The sequence below is a fragment of the Pagrus pagrus genome (genome assembly GCF_965226575.1).
Source record: "Pagrus pagrus genome assembly, chromosome: 24".
Taxonomy (NCBI): domain Eukaryota; kingdom Metazoa; phylum Chordata; class Actinopteri; order Spariformes; family Sparidae; genus Pagrus; species Pagrus pagrus.
The window spans coordinates 16,279,340-16,304,227 of record NC_140206.1 but is presented as its reverse complement, the minus strand read 5'-3'; the positions used below and the strand labels follow the sequence as shown (position 1 = coordinate 16,304,227).

The following is a 24,888-nucleotide window of genomic DNA, read 5'->3' as shown; positions in this document are numbered from 1 at the left end:
GTCCACTGGCGGAAGCGTCCCACAAGCAACCTGGTCCCTGTCACGCATGTTAGAGATTGCAGACCACTTGTGGGTAGAAGCTGGGGAGTGGAACTGCTGACACAGCAGTTCCTTAAAATCAGGTAGGAGGAGGACAGAGGACACTCCGTCTCCTCTGAACTCTGCTGCTACGTACTACGGTAAGCGTGTTGCGTCATTGCGTCATTTCCTGTTGTTGTGTTACTGACTGATAGCGTAACTGTGCTGCTCCGGCTCGTCCGAGCAGATTATTGTTGTATTCCTTCTGCAGCGACCGAGATCCCGCTTGTGATCGGGCACTTGCTGGTCCACTAAGGCATTCAACAATACTCTGTGTTTATAGCTTGGTCGCCGGGCTTGCTGCTGTTTGTAGCTCTCTTAGCTCTGCTGGCTAATCTATCGTGCCCTAGCTTAGCCACTATCAGCTAGCGATGGCTTCTCTCTCTCCCTCTCGCTCTCCTCTTTTCTCTTGCTCAGTGTGCCAGATGTTCAGTTACACCTCTGCCTCCCTTAGTGATACTGGTACATGTATTAAGTGTAGTTTATTTGTAGCGTTGGAAGCGAGGCTCAGTGAGTTGGAGGCTCGGCTCCGCAGCATGGAAACTCCAACTGTAACTGCTGCAGTTAGCCACTTAGCTAGTGCGGACCGAGCAACTGTAGCTTCAGCTAGCCGTCCCTCGGCAACTCCCGAGCAGCCGGGACAGCAGGGCGGCTGGGTGACTGAACGAAGGAAGCATAATACCAAACCAAAGCCCACGTTACACCACCTGCCGCTTCACGTTTCAAACAAATTTTCCCCACTCAGCGACACACCCGCTGAGAAACCTACTCTGGTTATTGGCAGCTCCATAGTACGAAACGTGAAGTTAGCGGCACCAGCGACCATAGTGAAATGCATCCCAGGGGCCAGAGCGGGCGACATCAAATCAAACTTGAAACTGCTGGCTAAAGCTAAACGTAAATATAGTAAGATCATAATACATGTCGGCGGTAATGACTCCCGGCGACGCCAGTCGGAAGTCACTAAGATTAATGTTGAGTCGGTGTGTAACTATGCCAAAACAATGTCGGACTCCGTAGTTTTCTCTGGGCCCCTGCCAAACCTAACCAGTGATGACATGTTCAGCCGCATGTCATCATTCAACCGCTGGCTGTCGAGGTGGTGTCCAGCAAACGATGTGGGCTTTGTTGATAATTGGCGGACTTTCTGGGGAAAACCTGGTCTCATTAGGAGAGACGGCATCCATCCCACTTTGGACGGAGCGGCTCTCATCTCTAGAAATTTAACCCATTTCATTAGCCAACAACCAGCCTGACAACCCAGAGTTGAGGCCAGGAGGCAGAGCTGCAGTCTTACACGCTTCTCTGAGCTTCCATTAGATCAGTTGCACACCCAAAACTTCATTGAGACTGTGTCTGCCCCCCGACCACCTAAATTAATCAAATTAATCAAATCAAAAGTCCACAGAAGAGGAGTTGTGCATGAAAATCTAATAAAAATTAACAGCAACTCTGCAATCTCAAAACAAGACAAGAGAATTAAATGCGGACTCCTAAATATCAGATCCCTGTCATCGAAAGCTGTACTAGTAAATGACTTAATTTCAGACTGTAATATTGATTTATTCTGTCTTACTGAAACTTGGCTGCATCCTGAAGAATATGTCAGCCTGAATGAATCCACTCCACCCAGTCACATTAATACTCACATTCCTCGAGGCTCCGGCCGAGGAGGTGGTGTTGCAGCTATTTATGACTTAAGTCTGTCAATCATTCCTAAACCTAAATTAAATTATAACTCATTTGAAAGCCTTGTTCTGAGTCTTTCACATCCAACGTGGAAAACTTTACAGCCAGTTCTATTTGTTGTAGTGTATCGAGCACCTGGTCCTTACTCAGAATTTTTATCTGAATTCTCTGAGTTTTTATCAAGTCTAGTCCTCAAATCAGATAAAGTAATTATTGTAGGTGATTTTAATATTCATGTGGATGTCGTTAATGATAGCCTTAGTACTGCATTTATCTCATTATTAGAGTCTATTGGCTTCTCTCAGTGTGTACATAAACCAACTCACTGTTTTGACCACACCCTTGACCTTGTTCTAGCTTATGGTATCGAGATTGAAAATCTAACAGTTTCTCCACAGAATCCTCTTTTATCAGACCATCACTTAATAACTTTTGAAGTTCTATTACTGGACTACACACCATTAGGCAAAAACTCCTTCACTAGATGTCTATCTGATAGTGCTGTAGCTAAATTTAAGGTAATTATACCGCTGGCTCTAAACTCAATGCCATGTCTTAATATAATAGAGGACTCCTCCACTAACCTCAGTTCCTCACAAATCGATCATCTTGTTGATAGCACTGCAGGCTCATTGCGAACAACACTGGACTCTATTGCCCCCCTGAAAAGGAAACCTATAAAGCACAGGAGGTTAGCACCCTGGTATAACTCGGATACCCGCAAATTGAAGCAAACATCACGGAAATTTGAAAGGAAATGGCGTTCCACCAACTTGGAAGAATCCCGCTTAGCCTGGAAAGATAGCCTTAAAATATATAGGAAGGCCCTCCGCAATGCCAGAGCAAGCTATTACTCGTCATTAATAGAGGAAAACAAAAACAACACCAGGTTTCTTTTCAGCACTGTAGCCAGGCTGACAGAAAGTCACAGCTCTACTGAACCATGTATTCCTACAACGCTCAGTAGTAATGACTTCATGAGCTTCTTTAATGATAAAATTTTAACTATTAGAGACAAAATCCATCATCGCTTGCCCTCAACTGGCACTACTGTATCTTTAAACACAGGAACCTCAGAAACAGTTGTAAATTCTGACTTATATTTAGACTGCTTCTCTCCCATCCACCTCCACCAACTAACTTCGATGGTTTCTTCATCTAGACAAACAACTTGTCTCCTAGACCCCATCCCAACTAGGTTGCTGAAAGAAACTTTACCCTTAATTAGCACATCTTTACTAGAAATGATCAACCTGTCTCTATTAACAGGATACGTACCACAATCCTTTAAACTAGCTGTAATTAGACCGCTCCTTAAAAAGCCTAATCTTGATCCAGAAGCTTTAGCCAACTATAGACCTATATCCAACCTCCCTTTCCTCTCCAAGATCCTTGAGAAAGCAGTCGCCAACCAGCTATGTGACTTTCTTCATAAAAATAGTTTATATGAGGATTTTCAATCAGGTTTTAGAGCACATCATAGCACAGAGACGGCACTGGTGAAAGTTACAAATGACCTCCTAATCGCTTCTGACAAAGGACTTGTCTCTGTCCTGGTCTTACTAGATCTTAGTGCTGCATTTGATACCATTGATCATCACATTCTACTACAGAGACTGGAACACTTAATTGGCATTAAAGGACCCGCATTAAACTGGTTTAAGTCCTATTTATCGGATCGATTTCAGTTTGTACATGTTAATGATGAGTCATCCCTGTATACCAAGGTTAGTCATGGTGTTCCTCAAGGCTCCGTGCTTGGACCCATACTATTCACCTTATATATGCTCCCTCTAGGAAATATAATTCGGAAACACTCCATAAACTTTCATTGTTATGCAGATGATACACAGTTATACCTATCAATAAAGCCAAATGAAACTGATCAGCTTACTAAACTCCATGCATGTCTCAAGGACATTAAGACCTGGATGACCTGCAATTTTCTGCTGTTAAACTCAGATAAAACCGAAGTTATAGTACTTGGTCCTAAACACCTTAGAGATGCATTATCTAATGATATAGCGAGTTTGGATGGCATTAACTTGTCCTCCAGCACCACCGTCAGGAATCTGGGAGTTATCTTTGATCAAGATATGTCCTTCAACTCCCACATAAAACAAATTTCAAGGTCTGCATTTTTTCATCTACGTAACATTGCAAAAATCAGGCCCATCCTGTCTCAAAAAGACGCAGAAAAGCTAGTCCATGCATTTGTTACTTCCAGACTGGACTATTGTAATTCTCTATTATCAGGCTGCCCTAACAAGTCTCTAAAGAGTCTCCAGCTGGTCCAGAATGCTGCAGCACGTGTACTGACAGGAACTAAGAAAAGAGATCATATTACTCCTGATCGGCCTCTCTGCACTGGCTCTCTGTAAAATCAAGAATAGAGTTTAAAATCCTTCTCCTCACTTACAAAGCTGTTAATGGTCAGGCACCATCATATCTCCAGGAGCTCATATTACCCTATCACCCAACTAGAGCATTACGCTCCCAGAACGCAGGATTACTTGTAGTTCCTAAAGTCTCCAAAAGTAGAATGGGAGCCAGAGCCTTCAGCTATCAAGCTCCTCTTCTGTGGAACCATCTTCCTGTTTTGGTCCGGGAGGCGGACACACTCTCTACCTTTAAGAGTAGACTTAAGACCTTCCTCTTCGATAGAGCTTATAGTTAGGGCTGGGCCAGGACAGGCCAGCTCTTAGTTATGCTGCTATAGGCCTAGTCCGGGGGACAATGACACACTGAGCTTCTCTCTCCTCCCCTCTCCTCTCCTCTCCATCTGTATACATTATGCCTGTATACATGCCCCATCTCTGCATGTCACTGACTTACTTCTTCCCCGGAGTCCTTGTGCTTTCTAGTCCTACAGGCTGCCATGGATCCTGGCCGCGCCCGGGTCGTGGATCGTGGATGCGCCCACTGCTATGGCCCTGCCTGATCGTGGATGCGCCCACTGCTATGGCCCTGCCTGATCGTGGATGCGCCTACTGCTATGGCCCTGCCTGATCGTGGATGCGCCTACTGCCATGACCCTGCCTGACACCCACCACTACTGTCGCTAATATTAGTCACATCTCTGTTACATACATTCCACTACTATTATCGTAATGCATTACTACATACCATCCTTACCATTAATCACTACTACTGTTATCACTAGTAATCACATTTCCATGTGCATTTCATCATTATTGCTGTAATACATCTTTATGTACTTTCACTCCTGTCAACCATCGCTTATAATTGAATACATTGTGATCTCGTTGATCTGCTCTGTACATGCGACATCTATTGCACGTCTGTCCATCCTGGGAGAGGGATCCCTCCTCTGTGGCTCTCCCTGAGGTTTCTTCCGCATTTTTTTTCCCTGTTAAAAGGGCCTTTTTTTGGGGGCAAGTTTTTCCTCACTCGAATCGAGGGTCGAAGGACAGAGGGTGTCGTCTCTGTACAGATTGTAAAGCCCTCTGAGGCAAACTGTGATTTGTGAATTTGGGCTATACAAATAAAATTTGATTTGATTTGATTTGATTTGAGGAGCACCTGGGTTAATGCAGGGCGCACCTCCGCATCCTCCTCAAACCTAGATGGCGTGGACCTAGGAGTCACAGGGAGGGACACACCCAGAGCTCTGGAGGCCCTTTCATCACTGCCTCAAAGTGGTGGGCTAACTCCCCCCTCGTGGCTTCGCCCACTGTTTGCTGCGCACAAGAGAGGTCGTTGTCATCGGAGGAGGCGACCGTTTCTATATCCACGTCCTCCTCCTCAGCCACCTCTTTCTTCCTGTCCAACCCTGAAGACGGGGCAGGAAAGAACTGAAAGGAGGCTGGATCACCATGGGCTGAAGGGGAAGCAATGAAGCCTGCCAGACACCTGCAGCCCCGGAGGGAAGGGGGGGGGGGCCCTTCCCTCTGAGGCTGCAGCCACTCCGCCAGGCCCCTCAGAAACCTGAGAGCCTGGACATTTCGAGGCAAAAAGGCAACACCGAGCCTCCCTCGTATGTGCAGGCGGAATAAAGCAGTCCATGCATAGCTGAGGCTTTTCCCTTGGAGCCAAAGCACGCTCATGCAAACATAGCACACTGCTATCATGCCCATCCTCTAGGGGCATGGCCACCCCACAGCCCACACAGCAATGACCCTCCTGGCGTGCCGTACTGCCAGGGACAGGAAACAGGAAGTACCGCACTTCCTGTTTACAGATAGCCCGTAGCGCCGCAGCTAACTGTTTTTGCCGCTGTATGAGCCCTATGCTTATGATGGGGTGAGAGTGCTTGACTGTTGGAGAGAGGGGACAATACGCCGGTGAGGAATACTGCCGAGGCCGGGAGCCGAAGAGCTCCAGCTCAACCACACGGACAATGCTCGCCGTGGAACGACCAGGCGCGTCAGCCCGCAACACAGCCACTGCTGCTGGGAGCCAGAGGACCTCCGGCTCGACCAGACAGGATGGTGTTTTGGCAAAAGACAGACAGAAAGAGCAAGATACAGCAATCCAGGGAGGCTGCCAATGACAGACGCCCCGACTTACACAGGTAAGCGGATTCAACAGCTATATCCTTGCTTCTCTTTCTTACAAACAATTTGGATTGTGAGACGCAGCACCCTGACGTACAAGTGGAGATCAAACAATCAGTGATTACACGCCAGCGCAGGTGCTTTATAGCTACGCAATAGGGCGTGGCCGGGCAAGCCGGTGTGTCTTAAAGAAATTTCCACATACCCTGACAAGCAGCGGGGGTCATATCCCGTACATATGGAATATGTAACAGAGTGGAGAGATAGTCTCGAGACGATAGAGAACTTTTTTCAGAGAGCGATGAGTTCCTCTTTGGACGCTTTAGGCTCCCACGACCAGTTCTTATAGATCTATGCAACCACTTCGGAGCCACACACTTCGGTCCAACCCTGTCCCCCCACATGTGCAGGTAGCCTACTGTCGACCCTCGGCTTTTTGGCCACTGGAACATTTCAACGGGAGCTGGGGGACAGGGTGGGCACATCACAGCCATCCATCAGCCGTGCTCTCCCTCGAGTCGTGGATGCAATAAATCAACTGGCCACACAATACATAAAGTTTCCATACACAGCAGAAGATCAAGTCGCAGTTAAGATAGGATTTCATAACATCGCTGGCCTCCCTAACACCATTGGCGCTAGAGATGGGATTTATGGCTCTTTGAGGGGAGCCGGATCTTGGTGAGCCGTTCCTTTGAAAGACCCGTTCAAAAAACTGGCTCATTTGACTTATTTTTCTTAACGCAAAGGCAGCGTGCACAACTCAGGTGGCGTCATGCTACAATTGCATATCTAAAAAGCACCATGCAGTTGAGCTGCGCTCTCCCCATGTAACTTTTTTTCCCCTCCTGTTCTCTGTCCCACTCAGGGGAGGAGCAAAGGAGGAGCTTTTGTGTGCATCTTCGTGAAACACACAGTGATATATAAGAGAAAAAAAAGAAAAGGAACGGTTCCCAGCTGCGACTCAGTTCCCATCGTTCATGTTAACGAGCCGTTCAAAAGAATCGGTTCGTTCGTGAACGTCACAACACTAATTGGCGCAATAGACTGCACGCACGTACGCATAAAGGCACCCTCTCCAGACTCCTTCCCAAACCTCAACCGCAAGCAATACTATTCGATAAACGTACAACTTATCTGCGACTCAAATAACCACCTACTGAACGTGGTCTCCCGGTTCCCAGGAGGAGCACAACTCCTATATTTTCCAAAACAGCTCCGTGGGAACACACCTTGAGCAAGGAGCAGCTGGTGACGCATGGCTCATGGTACGTATCTTTTATAATATAATTATAATTTCACATAAAAGTGTCTTTTATATTTTATTTTATTATAAAATCTGCTTGGACTATGGTCACGTTTATTAAAACACCTTGCATCTTAACTTATGACTCTCCCTCACCATTACAGGTCTGTATGATGATCATGGCCTGCTGTGTTCTGCACAACATCGCTATGAAGCGTGGTGTGCCACTTCCCCCTCAGCCCCAACACCGTGAGGATGTGCGTCTTGACGCAATGATGGGACCAGACTGCAGATGCGCTGTTCATGTTCGAGCGCAATTAATTGCCCGCTTGTGAAGAAAATGCATTAATATCACAATTTCAGTCTAATTCACTTTAAAAAATAAACAAAACAAAAAGTCAGACCAGTTTCAGTGCACATCTTTCACACGTTTAAAGTTTTTTTTCCGCTTCACCTGCTGCGCTCCAACTGGTTTATTTTTTGCTTTTGGCATTTTGTTGCTGTTTGCTCTGTACTACGACATCAGTGTCTACACGGCCCTGCAGTTTCGTTTATGGGCATTAATGGGTGGTTACCTATGCTAATCCTATGTTAATTAGACTCACCTTGCACGCGCTCTCAATTTACGAGGAGGTGGCATTCATCAATGTAGGAACACAGCTGCGAACAATTCTGAGGCTTACGAACGCGTTGATAAATCTGACATAGGGTTTTCTTAAGGAACCTCTGAAGAACAACTTAAGAAAGAATCTAAGAAGATTCCTAAGATATTGGTGAATGAGGCCCATTATCAGTAGTGTCTGAGACATTGACACAAGATTAAGTGTCATGTTGGTGACGACTATTCAGATTATTAACAAACAGTTTAGGCAAATAACAGAAAGACAAAACTTACTGAAAGGCCATTAAGTAACTTCATAGTGGAATGTTATTCCACTATGGTGTGATATTTGTGCCACATTCACGAAGGAGCAATGGGAGATTTTGAGCACAGAAAATATACCTTGCAAGCACATGAATTATATTTTGAAGTCAAATTATGCACGAGCAAAACACAATTTCATTTGAGCAAACAAAAATATATTTTGTGCTCAATAAATATATTTGCATGTAGCAAGCAAGAGTTTGAGAGCGCAGAGGTTATTATTGTGCGTTAAAATGGATCAAAGCAAACATACAAAACATCAACACATACCACACACTGGGCCTGGGCTCTTCCTCTGTCCCGCACCAGCTGAATCCAAATGTAATGTAACCCGCGTCATGTTTTCTTACAGTTTTTCGCCGTTTGCAGCTTGTTGGTGCTGTGGATACCTCAGGGATGCTGCTGTGATCACTGTCATCCACTGCCGTTGCTGCCGTAACATTATTATCCCGCTGATCCAGACATCTGTCTCGAAGAGATCCTGTTTGGAGCCACGACTGCATTGTTTTTAACTCTTTTTAGCTTTCTCCACTTACGATCTTTTTCTTGACCCTGTAACGGCTTGGCGCGAGCGCCACAACCCAACTACGTAGCAGGGTGACCAGCGGATGAACAAAAAAAATACAGTTGGGGCTAAATTTATTTTAAACCCATTTCCATTTATCTCACGGTTATGGTGTTTTCATTTCATTTGCCATAGTATTTTGATAGTATTATACGTTTTTAAATACATTTTATTTAATTTTTTTAAAAGCAGGGTATTTCGGATATTCCTCCACGTACCACTAGTGGTACTTTATATAGCATTTTATATGCTGTCCTTCTCCAGGATGGAGATGATGGCGTTGAGCACCCCGTCTCATATTTCTCCAGAAAGTTTAATCAACATCAGCGTGTGTATTCCACGGTCGAAAAGGAGGCTCTCGCGCTTGTTTTGGCCCTCAAGCACTTTGAGGTTTATGTTGGCTCTGCTAGTGCACCAATCATCATTTACACAGACCACAATCCTCTGGTATTTATAAATCAGATGTGTAACACCAACCAGAGGTTGATGCGCTGGGCTTTGTTTTTGCAGTCTTTTAACATCATGATCCGGCACGTTAAGGGTCGGGAAAATGCCTTGCCCGACACTCTGTCGTGCTGTCATGGTCTATGAGGCGTGGCGTGAATGAGGTTCGCGGCGCTCCCCCGCCATTCACTATTTTAGGGTGGGGGTGTTATGTGTGCCTCTGGAGTGTGTGTGTCTCGCTCTCTCTCTCTCTCTCCCCAATTTTCATTCCCCCCTTCCTCTCTACCTGAGCACACCTGAGTGTGATCGGTGATTGGTTGGAGTGGGGGGGAAGGGATAAGAGGGCGCAGGGACAGGTGAGCCTTGTCACACACACGAGCAGCAGCGCACTGGTGAGGAGTTTCTTTGAACCTTTTGTTTGTAAAGGTTGATTTCTCAGCCTCCACGCACGCTAGGGTGCGGGGGCTTTGTGGTGGTGGTGTATGTTGTTAGTTTGGGTTGGAGGTTTTCCACGCAGGCAGGTGAAGGGGGATACACGAGGAACGACGGCCCACTGCACGGCTGGTCCACCGTCTCACCATCCTTTTGTTCCTTTTTGCCGGGACCTTCAGCCCCTTTTGTTTGTTTATTTGTATGTTAACCGATTCAATGAAAGCATTCGATTTAAATCTGAATCCTCTGTGTGGTGTCCATTCTATGTTGCGCCTCCAAACCCCTGGTTTTTGAGCTATAGGTTAATCCTTGCTAGTGGAGGCCGTAACACCAGCCTTGAAGAATCAGGGTTGTATTAAATTATCTGATATTCTAAAGCTCTTAATTTGTTTTTTTAATGAATGCTACAGATCATCCCGACACATGAACTGCCAACCCTGATGATCTTTGTTGTGTGTTTATTCAGGAATTAATTCTGGAGTTTGTCAGCGTAAACTTAAATCTAACCTGAAGAAGAAGTTCCAGTGTGTGTTTGAGGGGATCGCTAAAGCAGGAAACCCAACCCTTCTGAATCAGATCTACACAGAGCTCTACATCACAGAGGGAGGGACTGCAGAGGTCAATGATGAACATGAGGTCAGACAGATTGAAACAGCATCCAGGAAACCAGACAGACCAGAAACAACAGTCAGACAAGAAGACATCTTTAAAGGCTCACCTGGAAGAGATGAACCAATCAGAACAGTGATGACAAAGGGAGTGGCTGGCATCGGGAAAACAGTCTTAACACAGAAGTTCACTCTGGACTGGGCTGAAGACAAAGCCAACCAGGACATACAGTTCACATTTCCATTCACTTTCAGAGAGCTGAATGTGCTGAAAGAGGAAAAGTTCAGCTTGGTGGAACTTGTTCATCACTTCTTCACTGAAACCAAAGAAGCAGGAATCTGCAGGTTTGAAGAGTTCCAGGTTGTGTTCATCTTTGACGGTCTGGATGAGTGTCGACTTCCTCTGGACTTCCACAACACTAAAATCCTGACTGATGCCACAAAATCCACCTCAGTGGATGTGCTGCTGACAAACCTCATCAGGGGGAAACTGCTTCCCTCCGCTCGCCTCTGGATAACCACACGACCTGCAGCAGCCAATCAGATCCCTCCTGACTGTGTTGACATGGTGACAGAGGTCAGAGGGTTCACTGACCCACAAAAGGAGGAGTACTTCAAGAAGAGATTCAGAGATGAGGAGCAGGCCAGCAGAATCATCTCCCACATCAAGACATCACAAAGCCTCCACATCATGTGCCACATCCCAGTCTTCTGCTGGATCACTGCTACAGTTCTGGAGGATGTGTTGAAGACCAGAGAGAGAGGAGAGCTGCCCAAGACCCTGACTGAGATGTACATCCACTTCCTGGTGGTTCAGGCCAAACTGAAGAACGTCAAGTATGATGGAGGAGCTGAGACGGATCCACACTGGACTCCAGAGAGCAGGAAGATGATTGAGTCTCTGGGAAAACTGGCTTTTGATCAGCTGCAGAAAGGAAACCTGATCTTCTATGAATCAGACCTGACAGAGTGTGACATCGATATCAGAGCAGCTTCAGTGTACTCAGGAGTGTTCACACAGATCTTTAAAGAGGAGAGTGGACTGTACCAGTACAAGGTGTTCTGCTTCGTCCATCTGAGTGTTCAGGAGGTTCTGGCTGCTCTTCATGTCCATCTGACATTCATCAACTCTGGTGTCAATCTGATGTCAGAAGAAAAAACAGCAGACTGTCAATCTACAGAGACACATTTCTACCAGAGTGCTGTGGACCAGGCCTTACAGAGTCCAAATGGACACTTGGACTTGTTCCTCCGCTTCCTCCTGGGTCTTTCACTGCAGACCAATCAGACTCTCCTACGAGGTCTGCAGACACAGACAGGAAGTAGCTCACAGACAAGTCAGGAAACAGTTGGTTACATCAAGAAGAAGATCAGTAAGACTCTGTCTACAGAGAGAAGCATCAATCTGTTCCACTGTCTGAATGAACTGAACGATCGTTCTCTTGTGGAGGAGATCCAACAGTACCTGACACCAGGAAGTATCTCCACAGATAAACTGTCTCCTGCTCAGTGGTCAGCTCTGGTCTTCTTCTTACTGTCATCAGAAGAAGATCTGGATGTGTTTGACCTGAAGAAATACTCTGCTTCAGAGGAGGCTCTTCTGAGGCTGCTGCCAGTGGTCAAAGCCTCCAACAAAGCTCTGTAAGTGTGGAGAAGTTTTTTCAGAATGCAGTAAATGTCTGTTATTGACCCAAATAGAAACACTTTTCTTGTTCTGCTCATTATTCATTATCCAGACTGAGTGGCTGTAACCTCTCAGAGAGAAGCTGTGAAGCTCTGTCCTCAGTTCTCAGCTCCCAGTCCTCTAGTCTGAGAGAGCTGGATCTGAGGAACAACAACCTGCAGGATTCAGGAGTGAAGCAGCTGTCTGTTGGACTGGAGAGTCCACAATGTAGACTTGAAACTCTCAGGTCAGATAGTTCAATTTGTCTCAAATTATTTCTGTTATTTCTTTAACATTGGAATTCAATTCAATTTAAACAGTGTCTCTCATGTCAGAACTATGGTGTCAAGATATTTTGAAACCATGCTACTTATTATTGTTTCATGTCTGTTTAGTCCACATTTAGTCTTGTTGATTTTTCATATCTCCAACATATTAGAGTAAAACAGCAAGCAAGTTCACGTGTGCTACAATGATATTATAAATACCGTATCACCTAATGTCTTTTTTACTGTTCACTCTCCAGGTTCAGTGGCTGTAACCTCTCAGAGAGAAGCTGTGAAGCTCTGTCCTCAGTTCTCAGCTCCCAGTCCTCTAGTGTGAGAGAGCTGGACCTGAGTAACAACAACCTGCAGGATTCAGGAATGAAGCAGCTGTCTGTTGGACTGGAGAGTCAACAATGTAGACTTGAAACTCTCAGGTCAGATAATTCAATTTGCCTCAAATTATTTCTGTTATTTCTTCGAAGTCTGAATTCCATTCAATTTAAACAGTGTCTCTCATGTCAGAACTATGGTGTCAAGATGTTTTGACACCATACAACTTATTATTGTTTCATGTCTGTTTAGTCTAGTTTTAGGCTTGTTGATTTTTCATATCTCCAAAATGTTTAGAGTAAAACAGAAAGTAAGTTCACATGTGCATACAATGATATTATAAATACTGTATCACCAAATGTCTTTTTTTCACTGTTCACTCTCCAGGTTGAGTGTCTGTAACCTCTCAGAGAGAAGCTGTGAAGCTCTGTCCTCAGTTCTCAGCTCCCAGTCCTCTAGTCTGAGAGAGCTGGACCTGAGTAACAATGACCTGCAAGATTCAAGAGTGAAGCAGCTGTCGGCTGGACTGGAGAGTCCACACTGTGTCCTTGAAACTCTCAGGTCAGGATTCATTACTTTATTTACTTTACAATTGGAGCAGGTCTACTCCAGACAGGGTCCGCTATTTGGAATAGAAAACATTTTGTCACTTTTCACTTACATACATATATATATAAATATAGATCTAAATATATACTATATGTATGTATGTATGTATGTGTGTGTATGTATATATATATATATATATATATATATATATATATATATATATAAATAAATAAACAAAGGGCTGTCAAATGATTACAATTTTTAATCTGATTAATCACAGGGTAACTGGATAAATTTCACATTTTGTTGTTGGAACGGAAAGATAAATGACAGGAGGCGGATATATATATTTAACATTTGTTCAACTCAATTTGGCTATCTCCTATGCCTCTTAGCGAATACATGATGTGTTATTCAGAATTTTTTTATATATATAAATCAGATTAATTAAATCAATCAAATGTGGCCCTTTTACTGTACCTATTCTTCTTTCAGCCAGTTGCTGAGGCAAACTAACTGGTTAACATTTTCTGCATGTAAAGCTGACCGTTTCTTGTGAACAATGTGGCCTGCAACTGAGAAGAGTCTTCTACATGGAGCCATGGATGCAGGAGTGGTTAGATATTTGTGGACAAGCAGGGCCAGCTTGTCATGGGGGCCTGGATGAGCAGCCCACCACTGCAAGGGGCAGTCCTCCATACTGATGCTCGGCTCTGCTCTGTAACTGTATGGCTCTGTCAGGCTGCACCTCTTCATCTGATTCTGAGCCCATCTGTAGAAGAAGGCTCATTGTCTTTCTGGGTGGCCCATCTTGAGGTCTGCAGGGACCTTCTGGGTGATTGTTCATGCAGCATGCCTCCAAGTGTGGTCCACACCTCTTCTCTTTCACTCTTGGGCAGGCTTTTCAAGTCTTTGAAGCGTGGATCCAACCCCGTTGCAAGCTTGAGCTATGCATTGTTGGTATTTTCTTGGCGGGAGGCTAGGTCTTCCTTGAATGTCGTCTTAAATCAGCACATATGCAGGGTCTTCATCGGACTTCCATTACATGACGCAAGTGACAGAGGGCAAGCAGTACTACTGAGCAGGAGATGTAGGCCTCTCACACACACACACACACACACACACACACACACACACACACACACACACACACACACACACACACACGTTGTTATGTTTACAAATAAATTAACATTCAATTTGAATGTAATCAGTTCAATTTAATTTTTAACTTACACTAATGGTCACATTATATGTGGATTCCTTACCTACAGGGCTCTAGAAGAGTTTTTAGTCTCCGCAGTTTGTCCCATTCTGGTGGCGTCAGCATAACTAGTGTAGTGCCTGGCACTGCAAATTACTCAAACATTTCGACAACGCCACCTCCTATTAAGGGACAGGAGGAACCCTTGACTAGTAATAGGTTTCTCTTTGTGTTGTGTAGCCCATACCTCCCCAGAACAGGAACGACTTAAGAAACTGGTACGGTATGAAAATAGTCACTTTTATTACAATCTAATCAGTCTATCAAAAATGCAATAGAATATAGGAATGAGGCAAAATAACAAACAAAATCTGGATGGCGACAGACTACGTCTCCTTATGCTCAAAAGGTCGGGCCTGCTGTGCTCACCAGCTGAAAGTAGAGGCTGTGGAAGACAGGAAGAGGGGACAACAAGTCTAGCACCACAAACATGCACTACAAACTCTACATCTAATTACTTTAAGATATCATGCAGTGTCACTAGGCAATATATATACACACCACTACAATGTGTCACCCAGTGCAGGCCCACCACAGACAGGAGCAGTGTGTCGGTGCAGACCCAGCCTTTAGCAGTCACGCTGCAGACAAAGAGGGGAGACAAAAAATTAAACTTGCAAGTCACCATCCAGGAAAATAACACACATTTCATAACCAAAAAGTAAATGGGCCTCAAACCTACACCTATGCGTTAAGAAATCAGGAACTAAACTCATAAATGAACACACAAAAATGAAATTTAACTGTAGAAAACAGTGGCTGGGCTGGTCCTTAAAAAGGGAAACATAAAATCTATTAGTACACATCCCAGGCACCATCCTTAATAAAAACACTTAAGATTAATAACATATAAGCCTACTTTGCCATCCATAAATGAACACACCCTTGTTCACGTGGCAATTTTTCTGCTTGGGCAGAGGGCAGGTCCCAATTTATGAGACTCTAAAAAGAGAACATTATAAATATCAGGACTTGGGCATACATTACAATACAAACATAACTTAATACATTAATTACCGGACCTTACCACAGTCGCTCTCGTGGTCACCCCTCGACTGGAAGACACAAATATGAAAACGGATATAAGCTTTCAATCGCGACGTTGCTTCCACACAAGTTAAACAGCAACCAGCCCACTACATGTACCTGCATTAAAACGCCAGAAACAACCACAAACTCCTGCATTACCTTGAAATCTATCTATCACACCGTGTGAGCCGAGATGCCCAGCCACTTCCTCCAGAGCCAAAGGGCTCTCTACAACTGCCTGCTGACTTTTATTACTTCCTGACTGCAGGTGGTCACATGACCTGATCTTGTCATGTGACATGTGTCTTCTACCCTCCCACACTAGTTTGTTGTGTTGTTGGTCCAGGGTTGCTTTTATTGCTGCTTGATTGCGGTGCAGATGCTCGACCATTTCCAGTGTTGAGTCCTGTATCAGTGGCTTTTCCGACACTTGGCCAAAACATTTGCAAATCTACCGTCAGAGAGGCTCACAGTGATGCTTCTTTGTAGAATGTGAGCTATGCAGGCCATGTGCTCATATGGCAGTAATCTAGCCGCAGCTATCATATTGCGTGCACTGTCCGTCCCTATAGATGTGATTTTTCCTTCAATTGCCCATTTGCGTGCTACTGTTTGAAACTGTTGTGCACATGCCTCTGTAAAGTGATGCTCTTCTGTTTTCATTACAGTTAGCGCCAACGACTTCAGTTCCCAGGTTTTAGTGATGTGATGTGCACCCAGATAATTACTGTTACTCACAGAGGTCCAGTGGTCTCCTGTCAGGGTGACATAATCCACTGAAGCCAAATCCTCTTCCTTAGTTTTCTTTTTAGCTTCATAGAGTTCGTGGATTTAAGTCATTGCTGTGCCTCTTGACGGTGTCTTGTAGAACGCGTCGAGAGTTGCATCTTTGAGAACTCTGAAGCCGGTGTGTTCTGTGAGGGTGGTCTGCTGCAAGCCAGGCGTTACACCTGAAGTTGAAGCCCTGACAAATACATGCTTGGCGTTGAGATTATACTTAAAGCTTGAGGTGCTTTGGTGAAACAAAAACTCCTTCCTGCAGTGTGTGAAAATCACAATGTGTTTATTGATTGTTCCATCTTTGTTTTTGTTGTACTGGAACTTTCCATCTAACATTAGAGTGACGACGAGTGGACGGAGTGGGATGAATTATGGGATATACGGGGTCTGTCAGTCTATTCTGCACTTTGGTCCCAATTTACTAGTGGTGCCATCATCAGGTCATCATTTTAATCTGTACAATATGTTGGCTCATGACCAAATTCTAGCAAAACTTATGGCATTTCCATCAGCTTCAGTTATACTCTGTTTTTAGTGCTGATTAGTAAATTCGTGAAAACTAAGATGATGGATATAATAAACGTTAAACCCTTAAACACAGATGTGCACTGAATCATCAGGACCCTCAGCTGATCTGTGATGTGTGTTGTTTTGTGTGTCTGCAGGCTGTCAGGCTGTCTGATCACAGAGGAAGGCTGTACTTCTCTGGCCTCAGCTCTGGACTCCAACCCCTCCCATCTGAGAGAGCTGGACCTGAGCTACAATCATCCAGGAGACTCGGGAGTGCAGCTGCTGTCTGCTCGACTGGAGGATCCAGGCTGGAGACTGGACACTCTCAGGTATGAAGAGTCCTGCTGCAGCCACAGACAGTCAGTGTGAGACTCTGTATCTCAAGTGTAGATGGTTCAGTGTCGAGAGGTCTGCTTCGTTTACTCCACCTCCAGTTGTTCAGTTCAGTTCAGGAGAAAAGGCAGCATGGCACGAAGCCAAGAGTTACAAGTGAAGAGAGGTGAAGATCAGAGACCAGGAGAGTCTTGGCACAAACACTAAAGTTACACCTCTTTTTTCAGACTAGTTTAGTGCCTGTTCAAAATGTGTCTGTTTGATTTGTTGGCCTCTGGTTTTGCTGCTTGATGAACCATCATCCAAACTACTTCACACTCCACACTGATTGCAGAGGGTTATCAAAATATGAACATTAAATCTAATTTCCACCACGTCACTGCTGTGTTATGATATTAATAATAACAATAGACCCTCTGTGTCAGATGTCTGATCAGAAAATACTGAACCTCAAATTCAAAAGATTTCTGTGACACATAAATGAATTGAATCACTGAATGTCATAGAAACTCTTTCCCTGAACTTGAGAATCAGTGTTTCTGCCAAAGTGCTTGACTTTGAACTTAAAATGGTTCTGACATGGATCTTTATCAACACTGGAGTAACTGCATTCTAGATCATCACTGACAGTGTATCTGTGCCTTAATGTGAAACATTTACAGACTGTAACAACTGTCTGTGGCATCAGTTTAAAGTGAACAGAAGATATAAAACAGTCCAATAACAACGTTAGATGACACAAGGTGGAACATTCCCGTCACATCACCATAACAGCAGCAGTGCATAGATGAATTTAAGATGGGTCAGTGGTGCCGTCTTGGCTCCTGTCATGAGGAAACTGCTGCTCCAGCTGAGTTTGGGCTGTTTTGGGTAGTTCTCATTATAACAGCCTGCAGGGGCAGGAAAGCTTCATTGTTTTGCACCGTCAGCAAAATGAAATGACAAAAGAAAAGAAAACATTCAGTGATCAATCATCTGCTCCATTGATTAATATGATATGTGACCTGTGCAGAGCTGCAGCTCTCTACAGTAGCTGGTGGACCTCTGGTTTAATGTTGTTGTAATGTACTTCAGCCTGGCTCGTAGCTGCTGACTCAGCTTCACTTTCAGCTGTTCTGGAGTCGTGTTCAGGTTCTGCTGGTGGAAATCCAGTGTTTCCTGATTTTGCTGCTTCAAAATAAAAGCTTTCAAATAACTACTTAATGCAGGACCTTTATTGTGAAGGATATAGAGGAAGTGTTGCAGGAAGATGGCGTGACGACGTTGCATGAATGGACTTTTAATTTCTCTTCTGTGGCAGCAAACAACACACATGGTTTCAGTTACTAACTGAGTCTATCCACACACTTTATGGCCGACTACAATAATAACAGCGTGCACTTTACTGTGACTGCAGCAACATGCTCGTAGCTCTGTCACATACCGGAGAGACTCACTCCTACCAACACAACACAGAGTAGTGTTTGTTGGCACTAATTATAGGGCTGCAACTAACAACTATTTTCATAACCCATTAATCACATAAAAAGACAAAAGCTGATTTATTTTACATTTCCAGTATTTTATTAAAAAATAAAACATTGCTGTCACATTTTCCTCTTTAGTCTTGTTCAGTTCACTTTCAAACAACTTCAAACTGTAAAAGCAACATAAATGTATTAGAGGTGTGGAAATGTCTCCATTATAAGATGCATCACGATGCAGAGACAGAGCAGAATCCAGAGTCTGCAGCTCATGTTGATTGTTGATTGTTCGGCCTCAGCTGGACAATAAAGTTACGTTGTGACGTTGCTCCCATGTTTTGAACTGTGGGAGGACTTCTGACTAACGTTGCTGATGTAGGAGGGATGTTGGAGGGATGCAGAGATCATCTGAGAGGGATTAAAAAGAGTGTTTTTTTTAACGGACATCTCGGGACACGTCAGATTTTATGAACTTGCTGTGAAGCAGGAACTGGACGAGACTTCTGCCTCACAACAATCACTGATCACGTCGGCCATTTTCACCTGAAGCTAACGTCTGCAGCCATAAATAATAAGTGTTACAGCAGCCCAGCTGATCAGCCGAGATCTGAGGAGGTGCTGTCAACTCTGCTGTCCAACTCTGAGAGAGGTGTGTGCAGCAGAGTCAGTAAATGTTTCATCTTAAAGCTGCCATGTGAAAACTATATTATTGTAGACACACGTGAAAGACGCTGCAGATGGAGACATGTTTTGTTTGATTACTGAAAAGATGCAGCTTTTATTTTGTAGCCTGCTGTAGTCTGATTATTGGAAGGACTTTCAGAATAAAAGGGGAATTTAAATGATGAAAAGTAGCCGTGTGCAGTGATACAGATCATCGAGGATGACGAACACTGAGATGAATCAAGAATCGTGGACAGCTGAATCGTGATCGAATCGTGAGGCCGGTGAAGATTCACACCTCTAAAATGTTTGTTACATGAAGAATGCAAAAGTAAAATATAGTTTGTTTTCTAAAGTGCACATAGCACTCCTTCATCCTCCACCATTGATAGTGGCCTCATGTGTGTTTGGCAGCATACTGAGGATAGCATCAGTCAGAACAGCTGCTGGCTGTGGTGTCATGGGGCGTCCTTCCTCACAACGTAGTCGCCCATGTTGACTTGTTTCTTTGTGAAGTGAGAGACACAATATTATATAATATCAGTATGCATAGTAGCACAATTCACATGAAGCTCAGTGAACTCAGTACATGCCTCGTTGTTTGAGGTAATATGTGCTGATGTAAAGGGCAAATACAGATCAGGCCTGTACAATAAAACACAACAACAACAGAGCAGCACTTCCTCACAACATGTGAAAAGTATCAACACATGTTCAACATGTAATAGATTACAAAGGGTTTGTTGAGCCAGTAGATGAAGAAACATGAACAGTCCTACTAGGGGAGAACCCAAAGAGCTGTGATCCAGCAGCAGTCTATGTTCTGCTGCCACAAACTGAGGGACAGTGAGTGACAGTCAGCTGAGAGTTGTTCATGTTATATGTGATGACACTTATTATTTAGTGTTGTGCTGTTATTGTCAGCTTTGGTTATAGTTATGTCTCTGTTGTGTTTTGATCTACTGTACTCGTCTTTACACCAGAATCTTCTTCTTCATTGTCTTCTCAATGTTTGTGCGCTTGCTTTGGCCACATGTTTGTGTTACATGGTGCCAATAGACATTTTTTAATTTAGAAAATGAAATAAAAGAATAAATGGACATTGTGAAGGCAGCCTGAGCCATGCACTGAGAATAAAAAGGACATGTAATATATATTTGAACAGAACAGATATGCTCAAAATTTCTATTGTGCAGAAATAAAGACTTGACTTCAGACGATCTCTTACTATGACATGAAATATTATATATTATAAAATATATATTGTAAAAACTCCTCTTATGTCCTCCAGTGTCTCTGAGCGTACTTCAGCTAATTACCCAACAGGGGGCGACACTGATCCATCACAGACCTGAGAGCACAGGTGAAGGTGTTTCTGTCTTAAACGCTGCTTTTTAAATTGAAAGCTGTAATGTAGCCGGGCCCTAATCTTGTGTTTGCTGGAACAACAGGTTTACTAATGGATGAAGTTCATCAGCTCCAAAAGTTCATCCTGTCCAAACTTTTGTCAGTCAGCTGTCCAACAAACAAACACTGCTGCTCATTAAAACACTGAACAATAAGTGACTAAAGGGACAGACACTACGGATCAGTGTAGACAGGTTCTGTGTTTGAAAGGTTTACTAAGTTACCGTGCCGAGTCTCCTTCACCCGTAGTGGCTCCGACGTGCTTTCTCTTCAGGTGCTCATTGATGTGCTGCTACCTGCCATGTGAGAGCAGCTCTGCACATCTTGTAGCTGTTTTCTTTGAACACTTTAATATAAAGTGCTGCCACACTTTTGATGACTTGGCTCGTACACGTTTCTCTTCTGTAACATGTGTAGCTCCCGTTGCCTCCGTGGCCTCCGCTATGTTGCAAATGCTAACGGAGCCGATTCAGAAAGGAGACGGCGCGACTCCGAGTAGCTTCCTGTTTCATCACCTGAGCTACGCCAGGCATGGCATTGGCTGGCGTCAACCAACTAATCCATCGTGAAACTGGTCGGCAGCTGTTTTTATAATGGATTTAATGGGTTAGTTGGAAACTCCGCTGTTCTCAGCTCCACTGAGACGAGCGATTTTTAAACAGTAGCAACCGGCTAAACTACAGGAGGATACTGTAAACCGGCAGTGCTGAGGCACCGGGTCGGTTTGAGCTGCGCTCAGGCTACATTAAAACTTCATTGATCCATGGGCAGTGATCAGTGTTGGCAGCTTTTTAACTCGTTAGATAATTGTGCTCCAGTATAATCAGTACGCCTGAAACTCATCCAGTGAGAAACGTTCCGCGGTGCAAAAATAAGTGCGGTTAAAATGTGTTAATTTTTTTAACGCGTTAATTTTTGTGTAATTAATTCATCTTAATTAGCGCGTTAAAGTCCCGGCCCTAATTTGTTTATTTGCACAGTAAAACAAAGTAGCAGAAACACAGCGAGAACAAAAAGCAGACTGTGCAGGTGAAATTCAGAAAAGCCCTGGAAGCTTCAAACAGGAATCTGACCTCAAAGGTTCTGACATCCAAATCCAAAAGTCCTGTAATATATAAACATGAGCACAAGCTGACATTGGATCAGACAGCAAGCGTAAGGTAGCCCACAGGAAACAGCACCAACATCCAATAAAATAAAGATGAAGTCATGAATCCAAAAAGAGGTTTGTGTGTGTCCTCACATGTTGTTGTCCTCTTTCACACACACCAACATCCTGTGGCTCTCTCAGTGTGTGAGGAGAGTGGCAGAGGTGAAGAGGTTCAGGAGAACAGGGAGAAGCAGGCCTGATGGACATATTGTGTTTCTGTGTATGAGAGTCATGTCATGTCCATGTCTGCATGCTGAAAGAGGATGTGCTGCTCTGACCCCCCTCCTCCTTTCAGGGTGGAGCCTGCTGGAGTCCGATGGTTGACACCAGGTCTGAGGAAGTGTGAGTGTGTTTTTACTTTGATTCAGCTTCACACTGTGACATCACTCAGTCACATCTGTGATGTCATCACCACACTGATGATACATTAATAACTGCAGCTGTGTTGTTTCTTTTTTTTTCCATCAGATTCCTGTGAGCTCACAGTCGACACAAACACAGTCGGCAGACACATCAAACTGTCTGACAACAACAGGAAGATGACAAGTGTGGAGGAGGTTCAGTCACATCCTGATCATCCAGAGAGGTTTGAGACCAGGTGGCCTCAGCTGCTGTGTAGAACTGGTCTGACTGGTCGCTGTTACTGGGAGGTCGAGTGGAGAGGAAGAGTTTCTATATCAGTGAGTTACAGAAGAATCAGAAGGAGAGGAGACAGTGAAGACTGTGAGTTTGGACGGAATGATCAGTCCTGGAGTCTGAGGTGCTTTAATGATGGTGGTCGTTACTATGTCTGGCACAATAACAGACACACAAACATCTCCTCCTCCTCCTCCTCCTCCTCCTCCTCCTCTGGTAGAGTAGCAGTGTATGTGGACTGTCCTGCTGGCACTCTGTCCTTCTACAGGGTCTCCTCTGACTCACTGATCCACCTCCACACCTTCAACACCACATTCACTGAACCTCTTTATCCTGGATTTGGGCTCTGGTTCAGTTCTGGTTCCTCAGTGTGTCTGTGTGGTGTTTAGTCTGCAGAGTCTCCTCCTGTCACAGAAACATTGTCAGTGCTGAACAGTTGAGTCTGTACAGGATCACAGTCACATCAATCTTTCAGCTTCTTGTAATAAATTCATCAGTGAACTTTGTACAAAATGATTCAAACTGATTGTAAAGATCGATCGTTTCCTCGTCATCAATGATTCTGTTCTGCACATTAAAACTGAGACATCACTTCACTTTGTTCTGCACTTGTTGTATTTGACAGTCGTCAGCATAAAGCTGGTGACTCACGGAAGGACTTTAACAGGCAGCCGCTGTAAAGACTTTAAAACAGGCGTAACGTGCGTCTCCTTCTGGTCTGAGTCAGCAGTCGTGCAGCAGGATGTTGAATTAGCTGCTTTCATAATGTTTCTGTGTGAGTGTTACGGCCTCCGTTCATAAAAGTCAGAGCTGAGGCTCAGAAGGGGCTGGAGGATGCAACATGTGAAGGACACCAGACACAAGGTTCATAGTTAACTCACAGCTTTTATTACATCATTCAAATTATTCCCAAAAGAAACCCAGGAACAAACAAAAACGGGCTGAAAGGAACAAAAGATGGGAAGACGCTGGACCAACCAGACAGTGGGCCGTCGTTCCCCGCGTCTCCCCCTGAACCACCTCGATGAAGACTGATCCTAAAACAAAGAAAAGGAAGAACTGAACCAGCAGAAACCTCCGGCCCAAACTAACACGGTAAACTAAAATAACACAACCCCAGCACCTAAACTATGGAGGCTGACAAACCAACCTGTTGGAGGAGAGGAGGAAACACTCTGCTCATGTGTGTGTCCTTAGCTAGCTACAGACTGCGGTTAGTGTTAGCTAGCTACAAACTGAATGTTGGCTAGCTACACACTGTAAGCTATTTATAAAGTCGAAACATTGTTGGCTAGGTGTTGAGTACAGTTATACTTAGCTAGGCATAGAGCAGCTACACTGTTAGCTAGATGTAGAGCAGAGGCACTGTTAGCTAGGTGTAGAGTAGTATTTCTGTTAGCTGGGTGAAAAATTATTCAAAGTGATTGTAAAGATTCTTCATTTACATTTTAAACTTTTTCCATTAAATTGTGGAAATTGCGTTGACTTGTACTCTCTGTCATGTGTTTTGAATTCTGGCTCTTGTCACAAACAGAAAACATTGACTCGTCTGTAGCTTTAATTGTAAAGAGTCATTGTGAACAAAGTTGTAAATGGACAGTAAAATGTGATCAGATGTACTCAACACTCCACCTGAAACACTCGACTCACTTGTTTCATGTGTTTCTAATGATGAAAAAAAAGTTTGATCATGTTGGTTAACACATGTAATTATGTCCATAGTGACGTCATAAACTGTCAACATCTGTTCATTTCTGTGTGATTATTGCTGCTGTGTGAGTTCTCAACGGGCCTGAAAATTACAACCCGACCCGACCCGGCCCATCAACATGAATTATCTGCCCGAACCCGATTGTTTTTTTGTTTTTTTTTCACTGAGTGGAAAAAATTAAGCCCGAGGTCCGACCCGACCCGAGTCACTTGCTTATATTTTCGGCCCGAACCCGCGGGTCCCGTCGGGTTTGTCGGGCCGACCCGACCCATTGAGAACTCTAATAAAGGGCAGAGAAAACTCAGAAAGTACTGAGAAATACTTAAGCTGAGGCTTCACACAAATATATGAGTTTTACTGTAATACACTTTATTTATACAGCAGCTTTAAACACACAGTTTACAAAGTGCTCTGACAATCAAGCAAAATCAAGAACATTACAGAATAAACAGTCAAAGCAAACACAGTCAGTATGAGTCATCACAAGCAAAAGGAATAAAAGAGATAAAACAGGAAACATCACAGAAAAAGAAAGAAAAAAGTGATGCAAATAAAGAGATCAATAAAAGAATGAGACCAGTAAAGGACGATAAGAAGACGACATCACATAACAGGAAGTGAGAGCTGATT

At 44.1% G+C, this 24,888-nt stretch overlaps 1 protein-coding gene across 1 annotated transcript in view; it reads left to right on the top strand.

Annotated features, from left to right (window-relative positions):
- The window catches only part of LOC311253568 (NACHT, LRR and PYD domains-containing protein 3-like), a 379,521-nt gene extending 356,468 nt beyond the window's left edge, over positions 1-23,053 (top strand). The window contains exons 15-18 of the mRNA XM_084347631.1: positions 13,151-13,324; positions 17,051-17,224; positions 22,207-22,253; positions 22,380-23,053. Coding sequence (XP_084203757.1) covers positions 13,151-13,324; positions 17,051-17,224; positions 22,207-22,253; positions 22,380-22,936 — 952 coding nt within the window. The 3' untranslated portion in view covers positions 22,937-23,053. The remainder of the gene's footprint in view (positions 1-13,150; positions 13,325-17,050; positions 17,225-22,206; positions 22,254-22,379) is intronic.
- Positions 23,054-24,888: the final 1,835 nt, after the last annotated feature.